The following is a 14,098-nucleotide window of genomic DNA, read 5'->3' on the forward strand; positions in this document are numbered from 1 at the left end:
TCCTACCTCAGAAATTACGCATTTCCTCGATGTCACAAAAAGTCTCTAGATTTTAAACAAATTCCTGCCAGAATGAACAAAATGTCCCAAAGTCATATTACAAAAAAAGGTTACCTGACCTTCAAGCGACCTTCAATCTACAATCAGTCTGAGACAGACAGCTAAAGAAACTACAGTGATCAGACTGTAATCCTATTGCCTTAATTTATAAAAAAATAAATCAGCTATAGTGATTATTCTTTTTTTTTTTTTCCAGGCATGGTACAAAACATCAACAAAAAAAAAAAAAGAACAAAAACTTTACAAACACAAACTAGATCCAGAGGACAAAGCAATAAATCAATCTAGAACACCATAATGTGGGGAAGCTGACAGCGGTACTCATATTCGTGCCACAAACCACAGGAGAATTAGGCCACAGCACGCCATCAGGCCATTCCACAAATATAAGCTATTGTCCTGAGCTTCATATGGCGGTCAATAAGTACAAGGGCGACCGGTCTGACCCGGGGCACCTTGTCTGCAAGACAGCTATAACTTTAGAGTGTTTCGGACAGGTTACTTTGGCATAATATGATTAGCCCCCACTCAACACCTAAAACTACAATACCTGACGATGTGCACACATCAGTCTTGTCCATGTTAAAGATTAACAAAAATGTTTGTTTTTTTTTTTTTCTCCACATTTTAGCCCATTAACTAGACAGTACACGCTCCTTACTGCTGAATTATTTTCTAAATATTGCCATTTTAATCCACTATAAAAATGAATGACTTATCTGAGTTTTAGACAAGTCATCCATCCCAAAGAAAACCAAGGCAGGTTTTGGTAAATCAGCAGAGAACCATGAACTGTTTGTGAAAACCTGATTCCGATACGTCCAAGATAAGCTGCTGTATCTGAAACTCCGATCCAGACAACAGATGTTAAGATACCTGGATGTTGTTACAATGATAAGGTGCAATTTGTTATATTCTGTTTTAAGAAAAAGTTGATTTTAGACAACTTAAATTTACAGTCAGATCTACACAAGTGCACAGTTTGCATTACCATATAACAATTCTTTTACTTTACGGGAAAGAAAAAGAAAAAAAAAAAAAAAAAAAAAATCACTGATGAAAATTCAGGATGAATCAGGTTCAATTATGTGCCTTGGCGTAAGAAATTTGATGTACTTAGGATTTGTAGAGTGGACAAGTGTTAGCAGTAATGCATTGTTTATAGAGAATGGCTAGGACATGATAAAACAGTCCTTGAACGGCATAACCATTGTGTGCAACAGGAAAGAAATGTGGAGTGAACTTGGCAACTTCACAAATATCTGGGGCAAATATGGAGTGCTGGCAGCTTATATCAGAAGTGTTTCAGGCCAGTATGAAAAGGAACATGGTGATGGAAAGATGTGTACACAGCATGAAGAATTTCTTAGTCAAACTAATAAACCACTGTATTTACAAAAACTTGACAACTGGTAGCCATGACATACAAATGAATCATATCACAATGGCACAAAAGGAAAAAAAAGGACCTAGCCAAATATGTGTATTTAACACATTGTCCCTTTGGTTTGGGATGTAGTGGAGTAGCAAACATAACTTGGTGAATGGAGTGATTCTAACAGGAAACTAAGTACGGTCTGGTCTCACATCTACATACCGTGCATGTCTATAGTTTGAGAAAATGTGCTTGTGATGGTCTGCTTGAATGTACTGTTAATGACGTTCAGTACTGAACTCACCAAGGGCAGATCACATCGAGACTTGGGGGTTTAGTCCCAGACAAATATTGTTTGTTGTGTATGTATCAGAGCAGTGGGGCTCAAGCAGAAAATTGGGATCAGGGTTCAACAAATGCTAGTTGAGTTTTTCCTCGAATATGTACAGATTGTTGGTGGTGGCCACAGCAATGATGTTGTCCAGAGGATGCCAGGCAGTGTGAAGGATTTTCTTGTTAAAGTCAAGACTGTCTACACTTATCTCATCCTTTTTGCGTTTCCCGCCAGTGCTTACTTTTCGTGGTTTTAGGACAGAGCGTGGCTTGCTGTTCTCCCGTGACGCCTCTAGGGTTACGTCCTGCCGGTAGCCTCTGTCAAACATCCTGAAGAAGTTGTTGTAGGAGCCGGTCATCACAACGCTGCAAAGCAAGGTATGAGCAAGATAAGCCCAATTTGAACAGTGAAGAAAAAACCCTAAAGACCCACAAGTCTATTGTTTTTGTCACGGCCTCGTGCACTGCACTGAGCTGATAACCGCTGTAATGATAAGCATTCAGCTGCATCAGCCCAATACATTTGTACGTCAAGCATAGAAACTGTGTGGAATTGCAAAGGATCGGGGGGAGGAAAAAAAAAAGAAAAAAAGGCTGCACTGATATTTGGACTCAATATGTTCATAATAAAGAGTTGGTCACCTGTCATTCCCATTCCAACAGCACTCGAACTTGTCGAAGATGCAATCATTCTCATAAAGTGAACACAACTTACTCCTGAGATATTCGTGCACCTGTTTAAAGAAAGAGATGATGAGGTATTGTAGTCACAATCAACAGTTTTACAAAGATTGAAATAAACAGTCTTACAGACCTGAGACCTGTACGATAGAGCAGGGTTTGAGATCAGTGAGGCATCTTTAAACCTGGGTTTTTAGTCCTACACCAGCAGATTACTTCTAATTGGGATAAATCACCATGGGAACATAACTCTTAACCTGCTGCAACTCATGTTGATCACATCAAATCAAAAACTATCTGAGTGGAAAAACTGTCCACTTCACAATATTTCATACACCCTGGACAGGTTGCCAGTCCATCACAGAGACAGACCGAGACAGACAACCACTCACACTCAGACCTACGGACAATTTAGAGTCACCAGATAACCCAAACATGCATGTTTTTAGACGGTGGGAGAAAACCCACGCAGGTACAGGGAGAACATGCAAACTCCACACAGAAAGGCCCGAGCCAGAGAACCGAACCCGCAACCTTCTTGCCCCCAGTACTCTATCCATTGTTCTGAAATTTGTTGCTGAGAACTCAGGAAAAAATTTTGAAAAAAGGAAGACATTCATGGCCAGTCAAGGTTAACTGATCTAGTTTATAACCAGTTTTTAGCAGTCAATGCTAGGTTAAGATAACTTCAAGATATCCTGGATATGTTAACCCTCCTATTATCCTTGGGGTCAATTTGACCCCAATCAATGTTTATCATTCAAAAAACAATAGTTGGCTTTTTTTTTTTTGCTCCATATTTCATGACTTTTCCTAATTTGATGGGGACAACTGATTAAGCGTAAAATTATCATGATAATATTTTTTCAATGTGCTGAACGCATATTCCACGCATCGGTGTTCCTCTGGGGTCAATTTGACCCCAAGCTGTTTTAGCTGTGTAAAACTTGTCTGTCTGTGTGTGTGACCTAACATCCCCACACCTGCAGGTGCAGAGTTGATACTTTTGAGTTGATACATAATGGGGGGAAACTTTCCCGCTCTGGGGGGGGGAGACTTTCCCGCTCTGTGGAGGGGGGGGGAACTTTCCCGCTCTGTGGAGGGCGGGGTATTCCTGCAAGGACATTGGTAGTTCATGCAAAATAAGGGAGGAGCAAACATATAAAAGCTTGCATTGCAGCCCTCTATCCACATCATTCTTCTTTGTGCTCTGTGTACACTGCAATCTGCACGCTCTCTCATTTGAAAATGTCTTCTGGGAAAAGGTTTACTGTCAATGACGTTTTGGAACAGCTCTTTGACAGTGAAAGTGACATAGAGGAGAATGTTTCTGAGACAGAGGATTGTGTTGAGGAGGACCCTGATTTTGAGGCATTCTCATCTGATGAGAATGAGAGTGTTGACCCTCCTGTTGCTTCTCAACCACCAGCAGACACGATCCTTTCCAAAAATGGAAAGATAATATGGTCCCTTTCCCCACTTAGACAGCAAGGTAGACTTAATATTATCAAAATGGTTCCAGGCCCCACCAGATATGCAATCAGCCATGTTGAAGACATCAAGTCATCATTAGGGCTCTTCATAACACCATCGATTGAGAATATTGTACTTGGGATGACAAATTTAGAGGGGAAGCGTGTGTATGGGGACAGTTGGAAAGACTTGGATGTAGTCGACTTGGAAGCCTACATTGGCTTGCTCATTTTGGCGGGAGTTTATAAATCAAAAGGTGAAGCAACAGCAAGCCTTTGGAATGCTGAGACTGGAAGGGCAATATTTCCAGCCACCATGTCTCTGAAGACATTCCAAGTTTTGTCCCGTGTCATACGCTTTGATGACAAACAAACAAGGCACGGCCGACGCGAACGTGACAAACTTGCGGCAATAAGGGATGTGTGGGACAAGTGGGTGCAGCGTTTACCCCTGCTTTACAATCCAGGCCATTAATGTTGTCAGTAAATTTGAGAAGATTTGTATGAAAAGTTTTCAAGATAAATTAATTCTAATTTAAAAGTTTTGCCTGATGGTGGCGCTAGAGGGCAGGTAAACTCACTGATAGGTTTCATTATCAAGGGGTTATTTATGTATTCAACAAATAAACAAAGTGCCTGACACAAAAACTTGGTCAACAATTTTCTGTAAATCATTTTCTGGAGGCAAATATACCTGGGGTCAAATTGACCCCAAGGGTAAAATGTGTTAGTAATATTTGAGGATAATACGAGGGTTAAACCTACTTCACAGTATGGACCTCTGGAATTTTTAATAAACAGCTGCCTTAAAACACCTCCCTCTTGTGGAGAAACGGTAGAACAATGTCAGGCTTAGATTTTGAGGGAAAAAAAAAAAGGTTAGTGTCAAGGTTATTTTTGTCTAGGTATTAACACCAGTAACGGACCTGATATGTCTCTACTGGTCGAGTCTCCATGTTTAAATCCCAAATTTTGACAGACAGGTAGTCGCGGGTCATCATGTAGCGTCCACTGTGGCTGAATTTCACATCAGAGATGGATGAGATGATTTCAGAAAAGAAAGACCGATTGTTTGGATCCTCTGGCTCTTCAAACACTTTAAAAGAAAACAATACATGCCATTAGTATTTCTGGACTGCTATTACAACATTTTCTTTATAATGTGCAGCAGCACATTAAAGCCTTTCTGTGGTGTCAGTCGCATGTTTTTGACAGAAGCTGACCTACAGATGAAGTTTCTACAGGCTTGCTTTCTTGAGTATAGAAAAACCTGACAAGAATAAGGGTTTTTAAGCACTATTCAACACTTCTTGACAGGAAACTACAGGCATGGCGATAGCAGATTGCTGAATATATTGTTGGAGTTCAGTTAAAAAAAGCTTTGACAGGCCATTTTGGTCAACACGCATGTGAATCTATAAAAAGGCACTATTCCTTCAGCCCTGAACAGAAAGAGTGAGCTAACAATAGAAACTGGTTGATCAAGGATTTCTCAGCTGCTCATACAAATTTGATCCTGTCTTTCTACTCCAGTTTATTTGTCTATCATCCAAGTTTCCTTTGACATACCAGACACACTTCAGGTTCCTTCATCTGCAGGCATACAATATAAATTTAACAGGCTTACTTTTGGCATGCTTGTCGCACAGTGCTGATGCCCTCATGTCACACATGCGGATGGTGCCCTTGCTGCTGCTGTAGACAAAAGTGTTGCATTGGTTGGGATGAAACTCTGCTGCTGTGATCACCTCCGTCAACTCCTCCATATTGGCTGGCTTAATGTCAACAATATCTGAAGAAGAGGGAATTAAGGTCAAGGGGCTCAACAGTCATCAACTTAAACAACTTCAAAGGAAAAAACCTGTGAAATTTAAATGACACAAAGTAGTATTGCAGGTTTGGCAAAGCTCTGCGTCAGCAAATACTGACTTTTGGAGGTCAACGTGGTGATAAAAATATTATCATGGAAGAATTCTCTTATTGAGGAATGGATTTCAATGCGACAACGTATGTAGATTTTACTGCAGGTGCTCTGAACTAGTTAGGTGGCAACATTATCAAAAGTTTTACTTTATGAATGAACTTACAATAGCAAATAGCATTTGAAGGCACCATCATTTATTTTGCTCCGGGGTCAAACTTAACTTTAACTACAAAATGTAAACATTGTTAAACCCAATATGTAGAGGATTTTAATGTGTTCAAATTGCGGAAATCAGGTGGTAATAGCATTGAAAAATAAATAAAATTAGTTATTTTGGAAAACATTGTGATCATGATGCATCGTTCCTTCCATTTCATTTTCATTGATTAAATGTTGTAAAATGTCAGAAGAGAGCCCCAATATATTTGGACTGATTCATTTCCTGACATTTCTTAACCCTCCTAACAAGAACAAGTACAATTGGTGCTTGAAAACCACCATGCCCATCAGTAACACAATGTTTCCACTGGCCTGATAAGTTGCATTTCCCAACAACTTGAATGTATAAATGTATAACGGCTGAGGGTTGCAGAGAATTAAAGAACAAAAGGATACTAAAGCTGCGATCAGTGATCTCCAGGTGCCAGAGGTTAATGCGAAGGTCATCTGCAGACAGGTAGGTCTCACAGTCGCTGTTGACTGAGGTGGAGTTGATGTGGTAGGTGTGAGCATTCGCAAACACTCGTCTAGGGCTTGCCTCCACCATCAAGTCCATAGGCCTGAACACTGGTACCTGAGGAATGGAACAGGGTTTGGATCACTTCATTATTAGGGAACATTATGGTGTCATGAGTTTGTCCTCAATGTTATAAAATCACTTTGTTGTAGTGAGAGTCAAACGGGGGTTCACTAAAACTGAAACAAGCTGTGAAATAAAAAAGGTCTGACCTCGTTTTAAAAAAGACAAATCCGTTAAACTGAGCCTATATTTAGAAACTACTCAATAAATATAGATCAGTGTTTCTCAAAAACGATGCACGACTGGGGAGAAAAATGCTGCATGAAGGTAAAGCTGAACAGACAGATAACTGACTTATCAAACACAAATTGTTTTTGTTGATCAGTGACTGTTGAATGTCTGCATGAGTCAAAAGCAACTATCAACTTCCAGACACTGCTGAAATGACAGGACATTAAATTAACTTGCAACCAGATAAAAGGTATTTCAGTATGACCTATCAATTTTAGGAATGAGTGACATCAACTGCAGCGCATCATTTTGCACTTTAAAACATGTTTATGGGAGACTCACGTTAAAACTTTTCATACAGTGTTTTTCCTTATAGTGTTGTAATTTTTTTAATTTAACCAGGTGGTGCACATATTCACTATCAACACAACATCAGCAAAGATGCTGATGGGTTAATAACCTACTGATACAGACATGTTCAACATGTTTGAGACAGCAATTTATACACACCCGTAGTGTTGTGACAGTGTTTAGATCTCTGTATCGTCCATCTTCTTCCTTAAGATTGTAGCCCTCTGGTCTTTTATCACGCTCACTAATTTTCCACAGCTTTATGGTTTTGTCTGCCATAAAAGGAGAAAAATCAGTAAAAGAAAAAAAAAACAAAACAAAAAACTCTGGACATTTAGATTACTTGATTCCAAATGATGTCTCCAAAGATCAGGGGGAATGGTTTCAGTTTAAAACAGTTCAATAATCACAAATTCATATGTTTTACATTGAAGTAAGGTTTAACATCCTGTGGTTTAACTGACCATTTGTAGACAAAAGAAACTGTGCTGCATTTTTCTGAGGCAACCATCGAATCTTGTTGATCTTCTCCTCAATCTCAAGGCTCTTCAGATAGTCAAACTCTGGTTCATGGCTCTGAAAGGTGCTGTAAACATTGTACTCTCCTCGGCACTGTGGTTGATTCTTGCTCTACACAATAACCACAGGATTAAACATTTCAAAATGGATTTTCACATTAAATTCAGAATGTAAGATAATATGCAGCCTGGGTGATCAAGTAATCAGTTTATGTAAAAAATGATGTAAAAAATATAATAATAAAAAAAAATCTATAATTTGGGGGAAAAAGCAAAAATAAAAAAAAAAATCGATAATTGCACAGATTTAGTTTATTCAAAGGAGTCACTTTGACTTACCTCTGGTTCCTGCTGAAAGATGACAACACGTCCCCCCTTGTCCCCGGTCGCTAGTAGCTCCCCAGAGTGGTTAAATTCAACTGTAGATATGATGTCCGCTGTCAAAGAGGCAAAGTAATTAGAGTAATTTAAGCTTAGCACTTAACACTCTTAAGTATGTAATTTGAGATCTTTGAATCTGTCCTGTAAGCATAAGATGTTTTCGATGTAAAAATATTTAGCAGTGGAGTGCAAGGCTTATTTGGCTGACTGACATATCAATCATGCAAAAGATTCTTCCAGCAGTGCTACATATATTGTACGTTCTTCTGTTTTGCCCACTTACAGGTGTGCAAACCATGGCCAAAACACAACACAAGGGTGATGTACATGAACTTGATCTTTAAGTTTAGGAGGGGAAGAAAAATAAATCACAGGCCATTTGCAGCTCTGGCATTTCTCAACAACAAGCATTCTAATCAACTCCTACAATGCAACAATCAATGTCTGTTTACAGACTAGCACTATTCTGCACCAGTGCAATCCTTCATAAAGACTATGGTGTTGTTCCTCCTTCACACAGCACGCAAAGTGCCTGACACAACCTGACGCCATACAAACTGTCATATAAAACAAAAAGGGAAGAGCAATAGAGATGAAGTTGAATAAAACTACCACACATTGTAGTGTTGCACTGTCATGTACTGATGTTATTCTACTGCTATTTATTGATTTATTTTTATTTGCCTTTTTCTGGCTTTATTTGGGGACAGAAAATGGGAGAGAGAGAGTGGGGAATGGCATTGCTGATGAAGACCTTGTAGCCTTCTGTTCACAGAGTGCGCACCCTAATCACTATTCCAGCAGGGCCCCACTGATATGTACTTTTGACACAAGTGGAGTACCATTTATACTTGTTCTCAGACAACGCTTACTGTCAACAACTGTGTAGACCTTTAAACACAAACAAGTCCATCATGCACTGTAAACATAGCTCTGGCCACGTTGGTGTCAGTGTTTTTCATTTGGGAACTTTCATTTGTTCGGAAATAGTTCAATGAAGTCCTGAATGAGGAATATCCTACATAAATGGATTATAAATGTTGAATGGACTGATTTCATATAGCACTTTTCTAGTCTTAGCAATCACTCAGTGTGTTGGGTTGGGGTTAGGGTTACACATTCAGTGCTCGCACTAGAGCCGCATAAAACGCAAAAGTAAATAAATAACATATATAATCACGTTAAGATTATTTTGCCGCGATACACTTTAGGTTGGAATTGTTGTTTCTGATATTAATTTTCAACACAATTTGTAATTTTTGTTGGGTCTTGTACTAAAACTGTCTTTTCATATCAGGAGAAAATGACAATCATGTTGGTCGATATGGTGCCGACAACACTGTGACACCTTTTATCTTGATCAGAAAATAACAGTTCCTGTGGTTTTTGCAGGCCTTGTGAAAAGGATATCACAAATGGCCAGATTGTGAAAATCGTTAATTGTGTAGCAGCTTACATTGCACCAAAACACACCCTCAAAAAAATGAAGGCTTAGCCATCAACAATTAAGGATGTTGTATATTGCTCATGCACGCGCTAAATCCTCAGATCAGTAGATGGTCTAACCAAAGATACTTGTGTTTTTGTGAGTACAACTTAAAATCTAATGAAATTTTGTTAACCTCTATTGTAATGAGTTGCTAATGAAAGTTTCAAATTATATGAGTCTCTGGATTGTTACACCCTGACAGTGCTGTTAAAAAAAGGACAAAAGGGCAGCCTGTGAAACACATTTTAAGTAGAGGCCAAGCTGCTGATTACTCAACCACATATAGGTATTGCTTAACTAATTTCCTACTTGTTAATGAAACGTCCCCATCCAACTGAGGCAAAAACTTGAAACTTTTCTATTCTGATGTGCATTTCCCTCCAATGCTTGCAAGCACTAACATAACACACAGTGGACAAATGCTCACTTGGGAATTACAAAAGTAGGGAATGTTGATCCTACCAAAAATAGATGCATGTTGTTGAGCCGTGCACCAGTTTGACCAGTGTGCAGCAGGCCCACTGGGGTGTGTTAGATCACTGAGCACTTGGTGTAAAGATGCTGTAAACCGGTCATCAATCATTTAGCTTCAAAGTAGAACTCCCGCTAGCATGTCAGAGCGGCACTGGAACTAAAGCATTGTGGACAGGATGCCGGCCAGACAGGACATTTATGCACTTACCTTCAGCCACATCATCGTCTATCGATCCTTTGACTTGAGAGAAGCACCACTGCACATCACAGTTCCCACCACCGGCCCCTGCACAAGACACAACAACAACTTTGAATACACTCACACACACAGACACAACTTTACATGCGTTAGCCCGGTGCTAGCTGAGCTACAGTCACAGTCACATGCAGACAACTTGACTCTGATGAAATGTTGCTGCAGGTGCAGAAAGGTCCGGGCCGCTGCAGACACAGGGGGGAAACGCTGGCTGACTCTGAGGTCCTAGCCTGCTAGTTAGCCTGCTCTGCCGGACCACAACAGCAGAGACTAACCCATCCGGACACTCTGGCCAGCAGCCATCACAGCCGGGACAGGGCTCTGCTCTAAGATCTTACCTGCCATGGCGAGGACTCTGTGGAGGGCTCGGGCCCTGGGCTGGAGCTGTGCCGACCCGGGTCGGCTGGGCGGTTCTGGCCGGGGAGCAGTGGAGGAATGAAGCGGGGGGCTGCTGCCGCTCCTGTGTCCGCACACCGCGCTAACGCCGGACCTGGTGAATGCAGACAACCCCGACCAGTTTTTGACCAAATAAAGTCAACTTCGAAGCTCGGAAGAAGCTTTTAGACTTTGCTCTCTACTTTGAGATCCCCGTCGCCTCTGCCTCTCCCAGCATTGCACTTTCAAAATGGCGCAACTCGGGTGGCGTTCAGCTGGCGTCAAACCGAAGGAGCGGAGCGCCGAGCCGTCACATTTAACGGGCCGGACTAATGAACCGGCAGCCACCCGGGTCTTTCTCTGGTCCTTCAGAACGTTTTTGGTTCAAGGATTTACAGTTAGTTACATTTTTAATCAAAAGTTAAATGTATTTATCAAAGTTAACGTTGCTGTAGCTTAAACACCGCCTGTGTGGATTGTTTCAGTAATCCAAATCAAACTAACCCACGCACGCAAGGGCGCATTCAGCAAAAGTGACGTGAGAGACAGGATTTGATACTAAAAGTTCACTGTAGAAATGTTTCTTTAATATTTAGTTGAGATAAATCCAACCTTACATTTACATTTCCTAATTTACATACCATTCACAAACAGAATGTAACTGGTGGGTTGTTTGTAATTTTACTCACATGAGTTTGGTGTGTTTGTGCAGTAAATGTAGGCAGGTCACTGGCAGCTTTAACACATCCGGATTTCATGTCTAAAAACAAAAATATGATGAGAGAAGATGACAGTTGCCAGACATGCTTTAGTCAGCTGCCATGTTGACACAGACCAACCTCAGAATAATAGATGTGAAGAGCGATAACCTGGAAACCAGCCACAAGACCCAGACCAACAAGCCCCAGAGCAAGATTACTGTTGAGCAACTGTAAGGTCCTTTATGGGGGTTTGTTTTATTTTGTTTTATTTTTCAGAAGATAGTTGTCACATGGCATACTTGTAGGATTGTAGGAAATTGCAGGAAAGGTGCTTTATATCAACAATGGCTCTGTTATATTTTACATGTAAGTCATGACAGTGTGATGTGTGAGGCAGCTGCTTAAAATGAAGCAAATCATTTTTTGGTGTGACCTGTGCTTTCCTTGCTGGAAAATGTTAAAATGTCTTTCTCTTCATTGCATCTCTTCATTAGTTATATGTGTTGTTAGTTTTCGTTGTTGATGAGGAAGAGAGAGATGTAACAAGGTTCCTGAGTCATAACCAGGGCGTTGCCGCTCGAGGTTGACATATCATTTCTGTCATTCTAATTTCTGGTAATGGGATTTATGATAAAATATCAACTGAAATGATAAAAGACAACATTTTGAACTTTACGAGATCGATGTTTCTGCAAGTATGGCTTTAAAGCCCAAAGCATGTTTGTTCATTCTGGGCTTTGGCATTGTATATAATGTTGCAAACCAAATTTACCACTAATTAATTCTCACACGGTGAACCGGAAGCTTTCAGGGCCTCGAGAAACTTCTTTCCCGGTGACACATGATCCAATCAAGAAGCTCTGTTTTACCACATTATTTGGGAGAAAATAGTGCCATAACAGACAGATTCCCAACCAGCGTTTCGACTAATCTTATTTCCATTTTGCCAAACTCATATGTCCTTATGGGGAGGGGGGGCAAGATAAGGATACACAATGCTCTCTTTCTTTGCTACACATAACAAACAAAATGTTTCATAGCCTCATTGTGGTGATTTTGCAGTTCGGCAGATATCACAGTTTCTAGGTTGCACACTTAAATACATTGTCAGCAAACACACATGATGCAAACTGATTAGCTTAAAATGGGCTTCACTGTGGAGTTGCTCTATATTCCTCCATGTCCTGTTTAGATTGTAAAAACTACAAAACAGAAAAAACTGGACAAAAGCTGTGCGCTCTAATGCAGAGTGTGAATCACAAAGCAAAGACAAACCCACCAGCTGCGCACAAAGACATTAACAATTTATGGGAACTGAACTGTCCACAAATCCCAAGAAGGTCTGACTTCATTAATCAGCTCTAAGTGCAAGAACAGGCTCGTTCTTCAACAGTCGCTTTCTTTCTACTTCCCCACCATGAAATAAGTGGTCCATCTGGCGAGGAGCAAAGCACCAAACAGCACCGTGTAGCTGAAGAGGACAAATTTGAGGATTTCCTTGAATGTCCGGAGGAAGCGGATGAACAAGGGCTCCACATCTAGAGGCTCCTGCTGTATCTTCTGCCGGAGATCAGTTCGAGTCATTTGTCCCATATTCTCACCTCGACCCATTCTGCAAACACACGTATTTGTCAAATCTCAAAATAGAATACAACATCCAAACTTTTATGTCTACCAAAGTAACTCGCCTGAAAGTTTACATCAACAAAGATAGTGTCACATTTCTAGGTAATTACATAAACAAAGAATAAGATAAACAATTTTTTTTTCTGAGAATTAAGTTTGGATAACTCAATCTATGTTGCTGTTTAATTCTATATTATTTTTTAGCACTTTGTGTAACAAACATGTTTATTTGTATTTGAGTTCCTTGCGTTGTAGCAGCTAAAGAGGGAGCATTGGCAAAGCAAGTGGGTTAATTATTGATCCACTTTGTTTGTCGCAAACAACGTAAATTGTTAACATGTTTGATATGTTTGAGACATCAGAATTCAACTTACTAAGTAAAACAGAATGAATTAATAGATGTGTAGTTACTATTTCTATGAGAAACGTTAGTACAGTGTAATCAGTTGTCTTGTTTAAAGACCTGTCCTGGAAAAGGTTTGTCAGATTTAAACTGAATAAAACGAGCATGTGTCAAAATCAAGATCAAAACCAATCGTACCTTGGTGTTGATGGAGCAAGGCAGGAACTGATGAGAAAGTGGACTCCTGTGCTTCCAGCCCTGAAGTCCAAGTTGGTGTGTGCTGCCTTGAGCATTTCAAGCTCTTATGGCAGAGGAGGAGCCAAAAGCAATAACTGATTACAAGCATTTGACTCTCCTGGGAATGACCTAATGGGAGTTTAAGTCTTCAGTGCACCTGCTCCTCAAACAAAGAAATTGTCTTGTAAGACTCAGGCCATCAGGCAATATTAACATTTATTCAATTTTAACCAATCAAAGTGACAGGAAATTAACATAGATTTACCAAAGTAGAGTTCACCAAAATATCTGAGTGCTGTCAGCAGGACACCCTATGCTCATAGTGTAAGGCACGGAGACGGTATTGACTGAAACAGAGATCAAACACCCTCATGCAGCACAGTCCTCCTCTACCGGAACATGGCGCAAATGGCCTCCTAATTCAATCAGTGTCCTGCGCTGTCAAATCATGGGCTGCCATGGGCTGAGCTCTCCAGACAGCACAGGGCCATTATCGGCTGATCGTGAGGCCTGTTACTGCGCTAATTGCTCC

General features: G+C 40.4%; 1 protein-coding gene across 1 annotated transcript; it reads right to left on the minus strand.

Moving 5' to 3' along the window:
• Positions 1 to 685: 685 nt before the first annotated feature.
• Positions 686 to 11,143, minus strand: ppp2r2aa (protein phosphatase 2, regulatory subunit B, alpha a). Its single transcript, XM_029510388.1, has 10 exons — positions 10,623 to 11,143; positions 10,237 to 10,314; positions 8,024 to 8,121; positions 7,631 to 7,796; positions 7,326 to 7,438; positions 6,461 to 6,638; positions 5,549 to 5,713; positions 4,848 to 5,017; positions 2,411 to 2,502; positions 686 to 2,134 (listed from the first exon to the last, which is right to left on the minus strand). Exons 1-10 carry the CDS (start codon positions 10,627 to 10,629, stop codon positions 1,855 to 1,857), a joined length of 1,347 nt encoding a protein of 448 aa, XP_029366248.1. The 5' UTR covers positions 10,630 to 11,143; the 3' UTR covers positions 686 to 1,854.
• Between the last annotated feature and the right edge of the window lie 2,955 nt (positions 11,144 to 14,098).

The sequence above is a fragment of the Echeneis naucrates genome, chromosome 9 (genome assembly GCF_900963305.1).
Source record: "Echeneis naucrates chromosome 9, fEcheNa1.1, whole genome shotgun sequence".
NCBI lineage: Eukaryota > Metazoa > Chordata > Actinopteri > Carangiformes > Echeneidae > Echeneis > Echeneis naucrates.